The following is a 19402-nucleotide window of genomic DNA, read 5'->3' on the forward strand; positions in this document are numbered from 1 at the left end:
CTCAGTAGAGTGCTTTGGCTAGCATGGCAGCAGCCACAAGTTCTTTCCCAGCATTGTGATAAAGTTTTTTTCTTACGAAGAAAAAAGAAAGCAGTCTAAAGTGAATTTACAGATGGAAATGAACTACAGCCCCATTTTGTTCAACACCTGACTTATCACTGGGATGCCTTGCCTGGCATCTCTTCTTCTCCCTCCCTTTGATTTGCTCATCAGTTCAAGCCAAGCGGCTATAGCAGTGCAGAGACAGACTGACCTACTGACTTTGACTTACTGACCCATGACAGACAGGCAAAACACCCAGGGCACCAAAGGAAGTCACACCACCCCTTTCCTCGCCTCAATTTTCAACGGCACCCAAGCCTGATGGTGGTGACGGAGGCCTGATGGCCCCTGTTCTGTAGTCACCGGGAGGGAGGTGACCTGTGGCCAGAGCCTATTTCTGTACAAACACTCACACCTCAGCTGGTCACCACTAACCAGGGTTGCTCCTGAGCCAGTATGAGCCAATCCCAGCATGCAGCTTCATTAGAAAGCCCATGTAGGCTCGAGGAGGTGTGGACATCAGTCTGGCTTCCCCAAAAGCCGTGTGCCTTCCCGTCTCTGAGCCTCACCCGTGAACATGCATGACACCGATACCCTCATCCTTGAGGATTAGGTAGAAACATTCACCAAGGCCACAGACAGGAAGATGCCCAGTGCTTGGCTGGCATTCAACAGTCCAACTACCTCTGCGGACCCCGGCCTGCTCCTGCAGATCTGTGAGAGGCAGCTCCCTGATGGGTGCTGGCAGGCAGATGCAGAGGTGGCTTCAGGATAGGAACTTTCTCAGTCATCCAGCCACTTCTAGTTTCCTGGGATGCCTTGCCTGGCAAGAACCTGGCTACCAAGCAGCCTCCTTGACTCATGATGGGCACTCTCAGTGGGCAGCTCACAGTCTAGGTCATGCTAACTCCTTGCTGATGTGGCTGCTCCTATAGCTCTCCAGCAGTTCAGATGTTCCCATGTGCATTCTCCTGGGGCCCACAATCCCATACTGCCCGCAGTATCCCCTAGCTTCTCCTTCCTGGTTCCTTCCTCCTGTCTTCCATAAATGACTTCCGAAAAGGCTACCTCTGAGTTCATCCATCAGTTACAATAAAGCCTCTTGACCCCCCAGGTTATCCTCCAGGCCACAGTGATTTTGCAGAGCTGCCCCAAGCTAGCCCAGATCAATACCCCAACATACCTGGTTTATTGTTCCAGGCATGGAAGAGCCCATAGGCTCTGTTTAGCTCAGCTTATTTGAGGTGAAGAAAGGGAGATTGAATTTCCATTTCTAGTCAAAGAATTGCAACTTCTGTGAAGCCTCACACATCGCCAGCCAGCCATGAATGTGGCCCTGAGGAGCTGGTGTGGCCCTGAATCCTGGACCACAGAGAGCTATGTTTTAGAAACTGCCATGCCTTCTCCTCCTGAGGATCTGTCGCCATCAAGTTTTTCCTTTCCAGTGTCCAGACTCTAGTCATGAGCTAAGGGGTCACACTCTGGAGAGACTCTGGGGCAGTGGTCCAACATCACTGTGGTTGCTGCAGCCAATGGTCAGTGGTGTGGCTGCAGGAAGGGACCAGGGAGCCACAGAGCTGGTCTTAAGGATGCAGCCAGAAGATTCCAAAAGTTTCCTCTTAGTCTGCTCTACAACTGGTGTGTGTGTGTGTGTGTGTGTGTGTGTGTGTGTGTGTGTGTGTGTGCTCATGAGCTAGCACACACATGTGAAAGGTCTCTGTCCCCCACTGTAACCTTGGGGCAAAGCCAAGGTTCCCCAGCTTAGTCTCTTATCCCAGGCTCCCGTACCAAGCCATACAGTTAAAATCTTTGTTGGATTTAAAAGTTACATCTTAAAACTCACCACACGCAAACATAATGATCTTCACCAAAAACTATATTTTCTAGAATCAAGGAGAATGCAGGCCCAAGAGGCACAAGTTTGCAGTAGGCACGCGAGGCACTGGGTACCAGCCACTCCTGTGGTTCAGACTCCACAATGGAAGATGCTCCCCAGCCTCTGGCCTCTGCATGGCTGCGCTGGCAACTTTGGCTACAGATGGTTACCCAGCCAGGGTAGGTAGCCTAGTATATAGCTTCTGTGACTCAGGACTGTAGGCCTTGCTTACTCTGCCTGGACCACGTCTGCTCCTGAGAGGGTTGCAAACCACATGCTTTCCTACACATCTCCCTAGGTGTAGGGATGGGGGCCACATGTGCCAAGTTCAGAGAAAGCCTGCTTGCTTCCCGCTACAGAGGAGTTGCAAGAATTTCAGTCATTCCCGGAAGTCCTGGTTTTCACGTGCCTGGTGCCCGCCAGCTCAAGGCTAATCTGATCTGACCCATGCAAATCCAATTATGCTCTGCAAACTTGGGCTGAGTGTCTCCTTAGTGCTAGGCCAGGCGGGGTATAATGGGGAGACAAGGCCCTTAGCTGCCACATCGATTGCCAAAAGGAGCTAGCACATGCTATGAGCAACTTGCCTCGTGTCTGAGCCTCAGCTTCACCTGATGGGCAGAATTAGAAGACCATGGGTCTGACTTCTGAGGCGGGACAAGTGACTATAAAGTTGTCCCTGGACCTCAACCCAGGCAGGAGGAAGCCATGGGAAGCTGTAACTAGAGGGGTGAAGTGCAAGAGGACCTCTGCATGCTTTAGAGAGACAGGGTTTCAAGCCAGGAGCTAGGGGAAAGCTGTCACAGAACCCTAAGTGGGACTAAGAAGCGGCTGGGAGGGTGGAGGTTTATTAGGGATCTCTTTTATAGTCTCTTCCTAGACCAGCCTCTCTCAACTTGTGGGTTGAGACCCCGTTGGGGGAGTGTATATCAGATATCCTGCCTATCAGATATTTACATTACAATTCATAACAGTAGCGAAAGTATAGTTACAAAGTAGCAACAAAAATAATTTTATAATTGGAGGTCACTGCAACGTGAGGAACTGTATTAAAGGGTCAGAGTATTAGAACGGTTGAGAATCTCTGTCCTAGAGTTCTCTGGAAGATGAGATGCATGGCCCGAAGCCCCCACTACACTGCATTTGCTCTTTACAAGTCTGAGAAGGGGGCATGCCCACGTTGCAAACCACCCGTGCATATGGGTCGATGTGGTGGAAGATGTGTCTGGCCACATCCGGCCCAGTGTCTCTTTCCATTGCCTTCCCTGGATCCTTTGAGAGGCCCTATGGTGCTTTCCCACCAGAGACTCTCCCATAGGGCAGCTGTCAGGTTAGGAGATGGTCCCATGTGTGCCTTGCCTGCCGTACCAGTGTGCATGTCACATTCCCCCAACACAGGTCTGGCACCTTTGTCCCAGTTAGAGTTGGAATGTCTGCCTCCCAAGGGTCATTGCTATGGCAACATCATCAATAATATCACTATCTCAGTTCTTGTCCCTCAAACACAGAGGAGGACAATGGCCTTGCCCCACCCCCACCCCCCACCCCGCTCCAATTCGGGAGGAAGGGTTTGCTTTCCCTTTACAGAAAGTAAAAGTGCCAAGAAAGAGCCTGGGACCTTAGGGGACGTCCACAGCCCAGAATTACCCCAGCCTATCAGGGAAAAGGAAACCCAGCTTGTGGTCTCAGAAAGAACCCCAGAGAGGCTAGGTGAATGGCGGGAGCACAGGACTGACCTGGGGAAGAGAGAAGATGAGGAGGACCCCTGGGGTGCCTGCCTGGGGGTCATATTTTGTGCTAACCTACAGATATGTCATCTTGTCAACTTCCAGGCCAGCCTTAGGGGGATGTAAGCTGGGGTACCACATGCCCTTCTGAGACAGGGGCATTCCCTAACAGGTATAACAGCATCTGTCCATGGAGTGTGGGTCAAAAGTCTACTGTCACATGACCATACAACTCAAGCTTTCATAGAAAAAATTGTGTGTGGGGGGGAGCGGGGGGTGGGGTGGGGAGTTGTCCTCACCTGTAGCCCTTCAGCCTGCTTTTGGGCAAATCTTGATTTAGAGGGGCTCTGGCAATTGTTGCCTAGACCCCAGCTTCTCATGAGCCCAGGGAGTCACTGTTGGGTAGAACAGAGACTGTAGCTTCACCCACCCAGACCTCCTCTTGCTGATCTCCTTAACTGGACATCTTGGAGGCTGAGTGCTAGAAATACCACAGCTCCAGCAGTCTCCAGTGGCCACTCTAACACTCGCTCACTTCTCATTTCTGGTCCCCAGTCGGCAGCATCTATGGTCCCTTAAGAGACACCCTATGCTGCCTTCCACATCTTCTCCCCTCTATTTCATCTGGAACATACAGGGAGAAGAGATTTTCCCTCAGGGACTCTCAGGGACTCGGGTCCCGACTGAGTGTGTCACACAGAACAGAGGCTGTCTCATTATCCCTTCTGCCTGTGAAGTACTCTGCTCCCCCTAAAGGACTCAGTGCCTCTCCACCAGAGCCTCAAAAGCACAGCCCCTGGGTCCTTTGGGGGGTGTTGATTGGCCCCCTCAGTGATTACTGCCTGCTGAGACTATGGATGGTTGGCTCCAGCCATGCTGGGTGAGATGGGGGAACAGTTCAGCACCTCAGATGTGCTTTGGCCTGTCTGGTCACCGGGACTCCGAGAAAGCTGCTTCCAGGAAGCAGGGCACTCTTCATATATAGTGGGGAGGACAGATGTTGGCAGACACATGTGGCCAGATGTGCAGTTACCAATGGGGATCTGTGGCAGAGGAGGGTGGTCCGAGTCCATCCCTCACTGAGGTCTTCTGCAGTGTGTTCTTACAACCTGCTCAGCTTCCTACCCGTGAACCGGGAAGTCTTGAAATCCTTTTCCTCTTAGGAGTGATTATGGGCATGAGGAGTGAGCTTGAAGAGCAGCTTTCCTGAGAGTCCCTCTGAGATGCAGGCCTACCTCATCTTCCTCCTCACCTCTTGAAGTTTCTCGAGCTGGTCACTAGGTGTCACCACAACCAAGTTGAGGCCTCACCAAGGACCAGGAGGCTGTTTTGGAGAAGGTCTGGCCTAGAGAGCTGGCCTTCAGCCTAGTGGGCCACACTCTCCAGCAAACAGCCACAGGGCACACCCAGTTAGGCTGGATCTCAGATAGTGGTACGGGTCATATTTACACGTAAAATAGCAAGCCTCCCGTGGCAGCTCATTGGCCTTATCCCTTCCTACCGGATCTCTAAAGGAAGTCACATGGGCAGGTTGCCCCATGTCACCCCTCAGTTGGCCCCACACCTGAAGCAGGAGGATCCCAGGTCCCTATCTGTGATCTCCTTTTTTACAGGGCAGCTGTGGTCAACCAAACCCTGAGAGAAAAGCAGGCACTCAAACCACCTGGAGAACCTCTCTGTACCCAAAGTTCCGATCACAGGCTACTCCTACCATTTAATCTAATCTAAAGGCGGTACTTACTAAATACAGGTGTAAATGCAGAGGTGGAGTGGGCTGGGCAGAATGGGATGGGGCAGGGTTACTGGGTGGGCTAAGAGTCAAGGCCTGAGCTGGAGAACGGTGCTATCTCCTGAAGAAGCCAGCTTACGTGATGAAGGTAGACGAGGCTGTTGTACTTCTGACAGATGAAGCAGGGAAGGCCTTGCTGGAGGGATCTGAAGGGGGGGGGGGGCTGGGGGAGATGAGCTGATCTGATGGCCATAGCATAGGTGTAAGTCCTGGCTGAACTGAACCAGAGATCCATGGGAAGTTAATGCTAGGTGTCCCTGAGTGGCCTCTCCAGGCTGTGCTCTGTTCAGCACAAGGAACAGGAAAGCACTTTATAAATCAAAGCCACACACAGCCCAGACATCTGAAAAGGTTCTCAAGGGAGCAATGGTCAGGCCAGACAGGGAGCTCCAGACAGAGGGAGCAGTGTGAGGAGACAGGGACATGGAGAGTGCGGGGGCTGGTCTGTGACAAGGACAGGTTGAGGAGGTCCGAGTTAGGACCCTGTAGGGGGCTGAGAGAGGGTCAAGGGAGACAGATTGGGTGCATGAAGGCTCAGGGAGAGCTGGCAGCCCTGACCCAGGTAGAGGGGAGCACACATGGCAATACCGGGGTTTCTATGTGTCTCAGGGGGCCTAGGCTGCATACCCTTCTGCCCACCTGTTTGTTCAGGCATATATACGGTCAAGCTGTCAGACCCGGGTTGTAGAACCAGCCTCTGCTAGTTTTCTATGGCCAGAACTCTCTGCATAGCACCAGTGGAATAATAGTATCTAACAGTCAGATTATACTCAGGAGCCACCAAAATCCAGGCACGATGCCAGGCCCAGTCATGCTCAGTGGTGATGCTCATGGCTGTATATGATGCTGGCGACACAGTGCAGTGGAGCTCATGGATGGGCATTCCCGAGGGACACAACCTGTGCACACAACCTCATTCTCACAATTCTGTCCCTTGCTTCGCTTTCTCAGCAAGAAACTAAGGCTCAAGGACTTATTGATGAGAAGAGAGCCAAGGCCAGGTGGTCTGTCTCTTGTTTTGGTATCCTCTGAACTGTGGCTCACCTTCCATCCTCCACCATCTGTTCCTAAGGACCCCCAAGGGCCTACAGCCTTTCGGAAAGGTCCCCTGCCGGTGTTGAGAAGTCAGCCCTGTGGTGCCCTTGGCGCCAGCTTGAGGCCAGACCAGGAGAAGTACGTGAAGCTGGCTTACCAGCCAAAGGAGTTGTTTATGGGGTGGGAGGCTCATAAAAAATAATGGGATGGATTTATTGTCTCCGCCTTGAGGGCCATTCCAGACCGCACAGGACCAGGCCAGGCCTCTTCCAGTAGCACCATAAATCTCCACGCTAAGTGGCAGGGATGTCCGTCCTCCCACCCACCTGGTCTGTAGCAGATGAGAATGTTCAAGGCAACGCTACGTGGCCTGTCCCAGCTCCCATAGCCAGTGATAGAAGGCCTTGAAACAGAGCGGGGGATGACCCTGGCCCCGCAGGAGTTACAGTGGGGTCCCTGGAGCACAGGCCTGGCTTGCTTCCCAAGATGTGAAAACCATATCTGGGAAACTAACAAGAGCCTGCTAGCTGTGTAGACTCACAGGATGCTACGCCACGGCTTGGTTGGGAATTCCCATGTGGGACAGACAGGCTCTGTCTGGGGGCTTGCTCATCAGAATCTGGAAGTGAGGAAGAGTTGGCTATGGTACCAGAAATCCAGCCTTCCCCGTCTTTAAATGCCCCCACATATAAGTGGGTTCAGTTCCCAGAAGCAGGCGAGCTTGGCTTTTCCTACATCCCTGACCATGGCCAACTCAGCTAGGTATGCCAGGGAGGGCCTTGCTTCCATGCCTCAGGAGTCTGATTGTTATTGGTTGGAAGGAAATGTTTCATTCCTAATCCTGACATGTAGGAAGCATGCGAGTCCCTTTCAAATTCACACGGAAACAGAACACCTCGTATAGCGGTATAAAAAGTGAGCCCTTCTGAACGACTGGACTGGTGGGTCTCAGGGGTGAGATAATATTAAGAACAGGCCCAGGCCCTTTGCCCCCTGCCTTTTGTTACATTCGGACACAGAAAGAGGCACCATCTGTGTGGCATAGAAGCCCTCACCAGATATGGAATGTTCTGGAGCCTAGTCCTTCAGCTTCATAGCCTTCAGAATGGTACAGAACAGAGCAGAACAGAACAGAACTAATCCTGAGTAATTGTAACAGCAGCAAGGGACCAGGACAACGCATGCTTTTCTTTGCTATGGACAGATTGAGTGAGCAAATGAATGGGTGACACCCCCTCCATTCAGACCCTTTCAGATCCCAGCAGAGGTTGGGTCTGAGTCAGCCACACAGGAGAGGGAGGGGAGGGTGCTCTGTACAAGCCATTCTCGAAGAACGTTAATCACACGCCAAGCCAGATTCTGAGCAGGACTTGGCACTTTCAGCTTCTAAAAATGTAGGAAATTGGCCGTCATATATAAGGCCCTGGGCCATATCTGGAAAAAACAAAATAGACTGACTTTTCTCTTGGTCCCGCTGACTCTCAAGGTTTTAGGCTGCAAACGAACAAAGCTTTGCCTTGTTTGGAGGCCCCCGCCACTGAAATATTCAGCACCTATGTGACCGAGTAACCGGACAGTCTGAAGTGTAAACCTGAGGTAGGCAGGTTCTCGGCAGAGAACTGTCTCACACCTGCCTCAGACAGCCTCACATGCTCTCTTCAGCCATGCTCCTGTTACCTTCCATATCAGTATCCTGACATTTCCCAGTCAGTCACCTACCTGTCACCTCTTCCTCGGCCATTCTGTCACACTCCCTCAGCCATATTTCTGTCACTTCTTCCTCAGCCTTTCCTTTACCAACTTCCCTTCAGTCACTAACCTGTGATCTTCCTCTTAAAGATTGTCACATTTCTCTCAGACATCTTCTTGTCACTTTCTCTTCTTATATTGTCACCTCCTCTCACTAGTCTCCTGTCACCTTCTTAGCTATCCTGCCATGCCTCCACAATGTCTGTCACTTTCCTATCAGTTACCGTCTTGTCTCCTCTCCCATCGGCCATTTTCTTGTCATTTTCCCCATTAGTTACCTTGTCACTTTCTCCTCAGCCATTCTGCCATCTTCTCCTCAGACACCTTCTGTCACATTCTCAGTCATCTTCCTGTCACCTCCCCCTTAGCCATCTTTCTATCACCTTCCCCTCAGCCATTCTTCCTGTCACCTTACCCTCAGCTACCTTCCTGTCACCTTCCCCTCAGCCATCTTTCTGTCACCTTCTCCTCACCCATCTTCCTGTCATGTTCCCCTCAGCCATCTTCCTGCCACCTTCCCCTCATCCATCTTCCTGTCATGTTCCCCTTCACCACCCTCTGCCATGTTCTTTCAGTCAACTTCCCACTAGCCATATTCCTGTCACTTCCAGTCAAGCACCCTGTCACACCCCCTTCCCAGTCACTTCCCTTTCACCTTCCTCTTGGCTACCTACTTCCTCTCAACTACCTGCCTGCCACCTCCCCTCAAGCCATCCTGTTCCACACTCATGTACCAAAGGAATGGCTGGGAGTGTGGCCCAGCTCTCCACTTGCCTCATCTCCATGTCCTACCTAAGATGGATAGGATTCTTATGATCAAATGTGCCTCCTACATCCACCTCTCGAGACCAAGTGAGCAAAAATCCAAATTCCTGTCAAATACAATTTCTTGTCTCTCTTGCTTTTGGCAGTTTAAAGAGTGGCTTTAGGCTCCTGGGGCCACCCTCTCCTATAGGCCACAAAGCCACCAATAGGGATGCTAAAGAACATGGGGATGGTGAGGGGACAGGCTGGACAATGGAGCTGCATCTGCTTGACCCAACAGGGTGGAAAAGGGTGAATGGCTCTGGGGGAAGGAAGGCAGTGGACTCATGGTCTAGGTGAGGCAGGGAGCTACTCAAAGGCAATCATGCAAACAAAGTGTCAGGCCTAGGACAGGGTAAGAGCAAGCCCCGCTAGTGAGGCTGCATTATGCACATGGTAGGGTAGACACTGGTACCCCCTCTGCCAGGCTCTGGGCCCCTCAATCAGATGGCACTGGAGGGTGGTATCTGAGTACTCTCCTTGACACTCTTCCAGAAAAAAAATGACAGAGAAACCCGTGCAATGTGCTGGCCAGAAGTCCTAAGCTTCTTTGCCCTGGTTGTTTTTCAGGCTGTTGGTGTATGGCCAGATGACCCCACTAACCCCTTGTTATCTCTTTCCCATCACATACTCCTGTTCTCTCCATCTTCTTCCTAACCCTAACAGCCCTGCAGAATCCTACCATGTCATGCCGGTCCTCAGTCCATGCATGACAGCCTGTCCCTTTCCTAGTTAGCTGCCAGCTCTCAGAGGCTTCTCCAGCCCTTGTTCCACAGGTCCCCCAGCTCCAGACTACCCTTGGTACCCTCAGTTTGACTAGTCTACTGGTTCTTCAGATCTATTCCTCGGGGCATGTGCCAATCAACCAGTATAGCACAGCCAGGTCTGTACACATCTGGGTACCACAGGCTCAGTATCAGCTGCAAGAATGCTGGGGAGAAGATATTCCTCTCTCTAGATCCCCATTGCTTCTTCCCCAAAAGAAAAGTGGGAAGCCATGGCGTGGCAATGTTTCCTTTAAACACTATGGGGTAGCCTAGGAGGTAGTCACCAGGACTCGAACTCAGATCCCTTCGGTTCTCGTCTTGTTACTACTCCAAAGAGCCAAGAACCCTGGACCTGGAATTTTCTTGACTCTGTCTGTGCCATGGGAGTGGCTAGTGTCCATGTCATAAGGCTCAAGGACTCAACACTGGCAGTACCATCTCAAGGCGAAGGTTCAGTGAAGCATCCCTGAAGACCATAAGCCTCAGTTTCCCTGGATGACTCAGTGGGTATCCACTGTTCTGCTACAATTACCGAGTGACTCCTTTCACGCTCAGAAAAGCACTGGCTTGGCTTTTAAATGCTAAGGTCCTTTCAAGTCATCATTCCGGCCCATCAGCGCTGGGCAGAGAGGACAGTTGTTCCTAAATGCAAGTTCTTCTTTTATTACATGTGTGCAGGGGCATAGACACATGGGCTACAACATAGATGTGGAGGTCAAAGGCCAACTTGCAGAGAATCTGTTCTCTCCTTCCAACTATGTGGGTCCCAGGACACTGTCTCAGGTCACAGACATGGTGGTGGGACCTTTTATCTGCTGAGCTATCTCACTGGCCCCAAATGTGAATTCTTGACCATGGTATTGATGTGAATCCGAACCTAACCAAAAGGCACAAAACCATGCACACACACACACACACACACACACACACACACACTCACACACTGTGCCCATGTTGACTTCCTGGCTTGAGATTGTTGTCTAGTGACCTAAGATGCTGCCTTTGGGGAAAACTGGATGAAGGGCACCTGTGGACCTCTCTGTAAGACTTTGTTTTTTTTTTGTTTGTTTTTTTTTTGTTTTGTTTTTCTTCTTGTTTGTATTTTTTAGCTTTTGTAAATCTTGAATTATTTCACAACAAAACTGTCATTAATATTTCTATTACTTGTCTTCAGTTATATTGGGGGGTATTTACTCTTCCAAAGTTCCGGATAAAACAAATTGAGCCCCAGATGCTTCTTATGTGGCTTGGTGAACACAAGAGCCAAGTGCGGTTTAACCCAAGGCCGGTTTTCACACGACCGGACCCTCTGAGACACAAGGATATCTAGAAACCGTGGGCATGGAAAATGGTGAACCTGGAGCTGTGAGATCTTCTAAACAGTCTGAGAGCCACTCAGCCTCTGACCTGGACTCCGACCCTTAGGGCCAGACCTGTCACAGATCGGTGGCGTGTGACAGCCAGCAGTAGCAGCATCAAAAGACACACATTCACTTGATGCCCAGCAGTTTGGACACATTCAGCTTGGGGACAAACAGCAACATGTATTTTCAGTCTCAAGGGGCTGCTGTCTGTATAACTGAGTTCATGGCAAAAACTGCAAACTGTTTGGGAAAGCAAGGCAGGTCAGCTCAGGCTGAGAGGGAGGGAAGTGTTCTGAGATAGTTCATTTGGAGGCACAGTGGGTGCCTGGAACTGTGGGTAGTAGTAGCATCAGGTGGGAAGGGGTGTCTGCTGATCCAGAACTCCTGAGTCCTATCGATCTGGGTCAGCCATTGCAATGGACTCCTGGAAGCGTCTCACCGTCTGCTCTCTGCGCCAGCCAGGAGTCAGGAGACCATTAATTACCCTGACAGGCAGATTCTCTCAGTGACACTGGCAAACTTGTGCAAGTTCTCTGACTTTCCAGTTTCCTAACTGCAAATGGGTCCGTGTGAGGATGCAGATGGGACAGGGAAGTGCTTAGTAGCACACAAGTCACGTGTGCAGCATCATGTGCCCAGCTGCACGAACTCACCAAAGGGAGAGATCTTCTAAAGTGCCAACACTGCTCTTGAGGGCCAAGTCTTGAGCCTCATGTGGCCCCGAGTCCTAGGGGAGTGTCACGGAGGGAGCACACTAGGGTCCTCTGCATTCATTTACACATGTGCATATGCAGAAGGCCCTCAGCCAGATGTAGAATGTTTTCAGGTCAGCTCCATGCTCGTGGGTCTACAATATTGCCTGTCCCGTGGCTGAGTCTAGTGTAGATCTCAGAGAAAGCCAGATATGGCTGGCCTGCCTGTGGTGTGCTTCGCCCCCCCCCCCCCGCCCCTGGCTAGATAGGATCTGCAGGTGTAACTCTCTGAATCTACTTGTCCACCCATGCCCAGCATAGACAGCGCTGACTCCATATTTACAGCAATGACCTGAGGATGTACCAACAATGGATGCCCACCCCACCCACCACTGCCAGGGCAACCTAGCTCTGTTCGTACCTGTCTTCCCTCCCTCCTGCTCTGTCCCTCCCAAAGACTCGAGTTTGCCCTGGAACTGAGAGTTGTGGTGAACAGTGTCCCTGTCCCTAATAACTCTCTCGCTGCAAAGAGCTGCACACCCTGTCAAAAGCTCGGAGGACAAGAGCTCCGAAGGGAGCCAGGTATCCTAGGGTACAACTGTGTTGCCAGCCAATCTGGAAGCCAAGGCTAGCCTATCAATGGAGCCTGTGATTTTGAGGTGAACCTGGAGAACATAGCAGAGAGCCATCCCAAACTAAAAAAGGTGGCCCTGGGGCTGGGTTTGGCTACATGCGGCTCCTGAGAAAACCCCTGTGAGTCTGTTACTTCCTATGTCTGGAAACAAAGTGATGTTTCCTCACACTGTGTTGCCTCCAGCCCCTGCCAAGGCTGGCCCACAGCAGGTCTCTAGTGAGGCTCTAAGCACAGCCTTGAGGTACGGCTTCCTGCACAAAAAGCAGGCGCACCTCAGCGTCATAGCCCATTGGTCAGGATGATGATGCTCACGACAACACTCGTGTACTCAACGGCGGGCCGTGGTTATGACAGCTCCATCGGTCACCCCTGAGAAAAGTAAGAACTTCAGAATCCCCAAGATGTTTGTTTTAGCTTAAAGTCATAGAGGAATTCACAGTAAATCTTGTTTTAGACCAAAGTGGGGTGGGGAAATCACACGATCCCAATCTTAGATCTGAAGGCTTGTGAACAAGGAATTGAATCAGTTAAGTGGAGAGATGAGAGCGTCACCTTTTCTTCACATAGCTGAGTTTGTGGTCTTCAGAGGCTCTTCCAGATCCAGCTAGTATTGGTTAGACTGAAGGAATAACCTCTTCCCTGAGGAGAAGGGAAGGTCACCCAGGAGGCTGTATCTTCTTGGGGCATGAGCATAACATACTTTAAGGCTAGAAAGGGCAGGGGTAGGAGAGGTAGAAAGTCCAAGGTGTGTGGCCAGGTGTGTGGCCAGGTGTGTGGCCAGGTGTGTGGCCAGGTGCATGGCCAGGTGTGTGGTCAGGTGTGTGGCCAGGTGCGTGGCCAGGTGCATGGCCAGGTGTGTGGTCAGGTGTGTGGCCAGGTGCAGCAGAGGCTGGGCTGAATCTGGAGTGGCCCTTGGACTAGAGCAAGAGGAGCCATTGTTGGCACTTGGGCCAGAGGCTGAGCGGAGGGGTGTGTGGGCTGTCAGGGCATCAAAGCCAGTACCAGGAAATACTAAGCAGAAGGACTAGCCAGATTCCAACAATCCTAGTGTTCCCTCCCATCGAGCACAGCCTGAGCTGTTGCCCCATGTCAAGTCAAGCCATGCCAGGGTTCCCTGGACCAGAAGGAATTAACTGTCTACATACTGTCTACATGTCACCCCCGACCCCACCCACTCCTGGGACGATTTTACACTTGGATGCTTCCAAGTACTTTCCCTGAGGGCTGACTGAGACTTTTTTTTTTTTAAATGGCCAAAGGACATAAAGAGGCAGAAATGACAGCAGAGGCCCCAGGGGATCTGAAGCCAAAAACCTAACCCTCTCAATCCAGCCTGGGTCTGATCCATTAGCCTCAGGCCAGGGTTTAGGCTGGCGCCTGGGAAGCCAGGCTACTCAGAAGGGCTGAGCTGTGTGGCCTTGTTTCTGGGCCAGGAGCCCAGACTGACCTTGGCCTACCCCTCATAGATCTAATCAAAACCAGTCTGTGCTTTGGGTGGGTGGGTGGGGGTGGGGGGCGGGCAGGAGGTAACCCAGAGATCCGGAGGGCAATTAGCCAGGCAGGTAACATGAGGAATCTAATTTGCCAAAGCCTCTGGATCCATCTGCCTTCTCAGGAGCTACAGAATCAGAGGTCATGGAGAGGGGCAAGGAGCTCCAACCTAGCACCTCGAGGCAGGCTCTGATTTTGAGCCACAATGCTCACCACCAAGGCTGACGCCATAGTGGGCACTCACGACAGACCCAGACTGTACCTATCTACGAGGTAGGCTACCTGCCTGTTCAGGACCCCATGTCCTGACTTCTCCCAGGCACTGTGCACAGTTAAGTCATGTCTCTCGTTCACCTTGTTCCCTCTGTGCCACCCTCTGGCTTAGAAGCCTGGACAGTGTCACTGTTTGCCTTGCAAGGTGGCCTCAAAAAATTACCCATGAGTTTTTGGATTGGCTTCATGGCCCAGATTTTAGAAAATCCGGAGATTCCACTTAAAATGTCCAATAAGACAAGGGACCTTCTTCGGACCACATGCTAGTCAGCGCAGCTGGGGGTTGAAGTGCTGCTCCTGGTTTTTTGTTGGTTTTTTTTTTTTTTTTTTTGCCAAATCTGCATTCCTAATTTTGTAAAAATTCCAGGGGAGCTTTTGGGTGCAATGGACTATGTGTCCAAGGCTATACCCAATACCAGCCAGTATACAAGTCTCTCACTTCCAGTCTCCAGAGTCCCCAAGTTCTCCTACAGTCAGTTTCTCTCTCTGTCTCTGTCTCTCTCTGTCTCTCTATCTCTCTGTCTGTCTCTCTCTCTCTCTCTCTCTCTCTCTCTCTCACACACACACACACACACACACCTGGCCCAGTGAACCGCTTCAGAGTTCCACAGGGCTCATTTTCATGATTTGATCTCAGTACAACCTTGCTTCTACATGGAGGCCTTCAGCACTGGCCACTCTCCCACCACCTGCTACCTCTCTAAGGAGTCTTGTCACCTGAGCAATGTTACAGGGAGCACCTCGCTTCCTCCCTCTTCAGAGGAGTCATGCCCAGCCTGCTATGACCGGCCTGTGGTGGTGTAGGCCTGGGCTGCAGCAGCAATTCTCTGCTCTCCCTGAGCTGTTACCCCACACCCCAACCCATGTCCCGTGGCTAAGACAGAAGAAGTCTGTGACTTCTCAGCCTGGCAAATGCTGAGAAGGTGAAGGGCCAGCCACAGTGGCCCTCTTGCATCCTGCTTCTGTCCTCTTTCATACTAGAGGCATTAACTTCACCACAGCCTACCCAAGGCTCTCTCCAAAGCCAGGAATTGAAAGCCTGCACTCGCTGGTAGACGTAAAGATCCTGGAGTGTGGCCCAAAGCTGCTCTGAGAGACTCCTCCTCCCCGTCATAGGCAGGACCTAGGGCTTGTCACGCGAATCTCCTTTTCTGTCTCATGAACCTGCTTCTTATGGTCCTCGTGGATGCAGGTCCTCATTTACATCACCTATACTCATCTTGGACCTCTCTGCCCGGTGTCACAACAGCTAAGTGGTTATCAGGAGCAAAGTGAGCACCTGTCTGCCTGAGGCCACCTGTGTGGTGGCTCTGGTGTCTGGAGCAAGCATCTGGGAAACATTGAGTTTACCCTTTACGTCCCTGAGAGGACACTCTAATGGCAGGGGTCAGTGCACCAGACTTGTCTACGAGGAAACTGCCAAGAGAAACCCAGACAATCTAAGAATCTACTAGAACATTTCTGGTTTTCTGCCCCAACATATTTTTACAAAAGGTTTTTGGTTGTTGTTGTTGTGTTTGTTTGTCTTTTATTTTCTCAGGAATCATTTTCTAGCAGAAACCAACCACAATGTCCTGCAATTCCACTTTTCAACCTCTTGTAGCCAGCAGGTCACACTAGATTTTCCTTCTAGCTTCAGATACCCTGCTGACTCAAAAACTATGTCCCCTGTCTTGTGATTGAGGAAGCCGAGGCTCAAGCTCAGAGCTTGCTGAAGAGTAGCCTCAGAGAGGGATGGAGGCTTTGAGTTCACACCTGGGTCCTGCTGAGCTGAGCTGAGCTGAGCTGAGCTGAGCTGAGCTGAGCTGAGCTGAGTTTAGCATGAGCCTTCTTTGCCTCCATCTTTCAGTCTCAAACCTCCAGCTCCCCCTTCTTGTCAAAGCTCAGTCTTGGAGGAGGAACAGTGGGCTCTTCTTTAACTTCCTCATGGCTCCAGCCTTGACTATTTAGGACAGCCTAGCCCCAGAAAGCCTTGGTTCTCTGCACCATCCCACCAGGCCTCTCTGCAGTGGTCCACAGTCCTGCCTTGGGACTGGGAGCTTGCTTAGCAACCGATGGTGCCTTTTGCTGTTGACTTGGCCCAAGTTCCATATATGTGTTGGTTTCTGACCAGCTCTGTCCCACCTTGAGGTCCTGCTGTCCTAGGTTCAAACTTCAACAAACTTCAGCATCGGACCACCTGTGACACAGCACCAAGAACTTTCACCTACTAGGCTTGGCTTGTCACCAGTTCTCTCCCTAGCTCACCCAGCTTCAGCCTGCTCAGTCACCCTATCTCATCTGGCCTCCATGGGCAGCAGACTCTCAATGCCAAGGTCCTTCAGCAGGCCGGTGACCCAGGAACATGCTGCAGATAAGCTCTGCTGCCAGAGGCTCAAGGGACAAAAGGTGACACCAGCTTTTTTTAAAGAGGTCTAGAGAATATGCATCCCAGTCTTCCTGGCCATAGCTAGTCTCCAACAAAGAGGAAGCCATCTTTGGTCATATCTACCACGTGTGGACCTACCACATACAAACAGGGAAAATACCAACAGTTGGCAGAGGGAAGGACCTAGAAAGATTTTTTTTTTTAACAAAGAACCAACATTGGTAGCACAAAATAGCCACTAAGGCCACCACTGAAATACCCCACCCTGACCTTTAGGCCCCTGGAATCCATACGTAGAGCATCCCGTGTTTCCGCAGGGTTGGAAGGCATGCCCGGTCAACACAGGCCGAACTTACCATTGGAGCGGTGTATGCAGGTGTGTTGGTTGTCACTGAGAAAAAAGCCGCTGTGGCACTGGCATTCATAGCTGCCCATGGCATTGACGCAGATCTGCTGGCAGCCGCCGTTGTTGTCTTGACACTCATCTACATCTTCATGAAGAGGAAGAGAAGGGGAGAAGAGATGTCACACCTGGAGCTAGTGGGTCGCAAACACAATCAGTATCTCCATCAGTTAATGAGGGGTTTCCACCCCATGGTGCCGTGCCGTAGAGATCCTGTGTGGGCACCATGCTACGACAATATTGAATGGGGGTAGTCTATAGCACCGTGCTATGGAGATGCTGTATGGGCATATGCCATGGCACCATGCTATGACAGCACTGAACAGGGGTATCCCATAGCACTATGCTATGACAGTACTGCATGGGGGTATCTCTATAGCACTGTGCTATGGAGATGCTACATGGCAGTACACCAGAGGTATTTCATGGTACTCTGTTAGGGTTTGAATACACTTGGCCCGGGGAGTGGCACTATTAGAAGGTGTGGTCTTGTTAGAGTAGGCGTGTCACTGTGGGGGTGGGCTTAAGACCCTCATCCTAGCTGCCTGGAAGTCAGTCTTCCACTAGCAGCCTTCAGATGAAGATGTAGAACTTTCAGCTCCTCCTGCACCATGGCTGCCTGGATGCTGCCACGTTCCTGCCTTGATGATAATGGAGTGAACCTCTGAACCTGTAAGGCAGCCCTAATTATAAGATGCCCTTTATAAGATGTGCCTTGGTCATGGTGTCTGTTCACAGAGTAAAACCCTAGGACATACTCCATAGGCATACTGCGTGGTATCTCTTCACAATCAAACTACAGAAGTAGTCAGTTACAAGGGCTAGAGGGCTGTACCTAACATAGTTCTAAGCATTGTTCCCGTGTTAACTCTAGTCCTGCACGAACACTCTCAGACTCCGATATGAGCTATTTTATAGACAAGGAATCTGAATCCCATGTGCAGGGCTACGTGGAAAATGGCAGGGGCAGACTCAGACCCCTCGGATCGACTCCCACGCCTGGCCTCTCCTCTAACACCACTGGACTCCTGTCCTCGGGGTGACAGTGCAGACCGAAGCATCTCCCCACCCCATGAGGCTTGGCTGGCCACAGCTCACCATTCCACCCGTTCCCAACCCACCTCAGATTTACAGCTGGCGGCACAAGACCCTGGAACCCCGAGGAGGGAGGCTGGGGGCCAGGGCAGCCGGCACCACCCTGAAGGTCTCTGCTTGGCAGATTGATTTCAAAAGCCTGGAGGGGGGGAGATTTGCAAAGCCCCTGACCTCTGGCTGCCAGGACTGCAGGGGAAGGCTGCCAAGAGGGCTTTCCCACTCAGCGGGAGGCACCAGCTCAGGGCCGACACTCACTTCTGACCAGAGACTGCGGGCACAAAGGGTGTGCCTGGCTGAAAGGACCTTTATAGAGCTCTGGTCCAGAGTGGAACAGCATGTTTCAATTACCAGAGTCATAAGCCCCTACTCTGTCGGTTTGTTTAATGAAAGAAGGGCTTCTTAAACCTTAATGTCCCATGGCTGTATTGTCATTCCAGGAGGCAAATACATAAAACCACAAAGCAGTATGTATGTGGAGCTACTGGCTGTGTCCAGCCTTCAACACACACACACACACACCCTTTTCGTGCATACGTGCACGCACATACACCGCTGGCACGGAAAATTTCCTATGCTTCTCAACACAGACGTCTTTTGCCACTGAGACCAAAAAAAAAAAAAAAAAGGATGTGGGAAGGTAGAGGCAGGCGATGACCTACACTGAACTGGGGACAGCTTGGCTCTGGAGCGCTGTCAGCTGGGTCCTATTTAGGCTCGAGGACTGCAGACCACTTAACCACCCAGGAGACCGCGGCTGCCTTTGAGGCCCACAGCATGGAGCATCATTACTCTCTGGCAAGCTCAAATGTCAGCCGTGTGGCCGTCAGAGGAGGGAAACGGAGCTCTCAGCTCTAAAAGCCACCGGAGTTTCCAGCTCACATGTAAAGGTGGCTCTTGCAGAGAGGAGCAGCAGGATCAGAGGCTGACCTGGGAGGCCAGGGAGAAGGGGCAGGCATTCTTAGTTCTCTGAATAGCCTTCTCTAGGTCTTGTTGATGGCTCCCTGCTGGCCTAGCCTTACCAGCAGCGCCTTAGGGCACCCCAAAGTGCTCAGAGCTGCCACCTCTCCTCTGTGCTGCAGGAGGGGGTCTCTGCCTCCAGACTGTGGCTCTGCACGGGGCACTGTCAGATCACCTGAGCAACAGGAAGTCAGCATCCTGGCCGCATACGGTGGATCAAGGGGCCTCACTAGAACTGCAGAAGCTCGTGGGGTGGGTCGCTAACTGCATTTGATTCATGCGACTCTGACACTCAGGGGGCTGCCGTGACCTGGGTGACCTACTGTGTGGGTCAGG

At 51.6% G+C, this 19402-nt stretch overlaps 1 protein-coding gene across 6 annotated transcripts in view, besides 1 other annotated feature; it reads right to left on the bottom strand.

Moving 5' to 3' along the window:
* The window catches only part of Scube1 (signal peptide, CUB domain, EGF-like 1), a 122469-nt gene that overhangs the window by 57356 nt on the left and 45711 nt on the right, over window positions 1-19402 (bottom strand). For all 6 annotated transcript variants that reach the window (XR_003951419.1, XM_006521242.4, NM_001271473.1 and 3 more), the window contains exon 4: window positions 16968-17102. Coding sequence is in view for 5 of the 6 variants with exons in the window: in XM_006521242.4 (XP_006521305.1) it covers window positions 16968-17102 (135 nt within the window). In the remaining variant the exon portion in view is untranslated. The remainder of the gene's footprint in view (window positions 1-16967; window positions 17103-19402) is intronic.
* Window positions 12699-13841: an enhancer, noted in NCBI's record as "Scube1 Hh enhancer fragment". NCBI's record gives its function as "Hedgehog-responsive enhancer" and the evidence as "EXISTENCE:reporter gene assay evidence [ECO:0000049][PMID:26912062]".

This window comes from Mus musculus, chromosome 15, assembly GCF_000001635.26.
Source record: "Mus musculus strain C57BL/6J chromosome 15, GRCm38.p6 C57BL/6J".
NCBI lineage: Eukaryota > Metazoa > Chordata > Mammalia > Rodentia > Muridae > Mus > Mus musculus.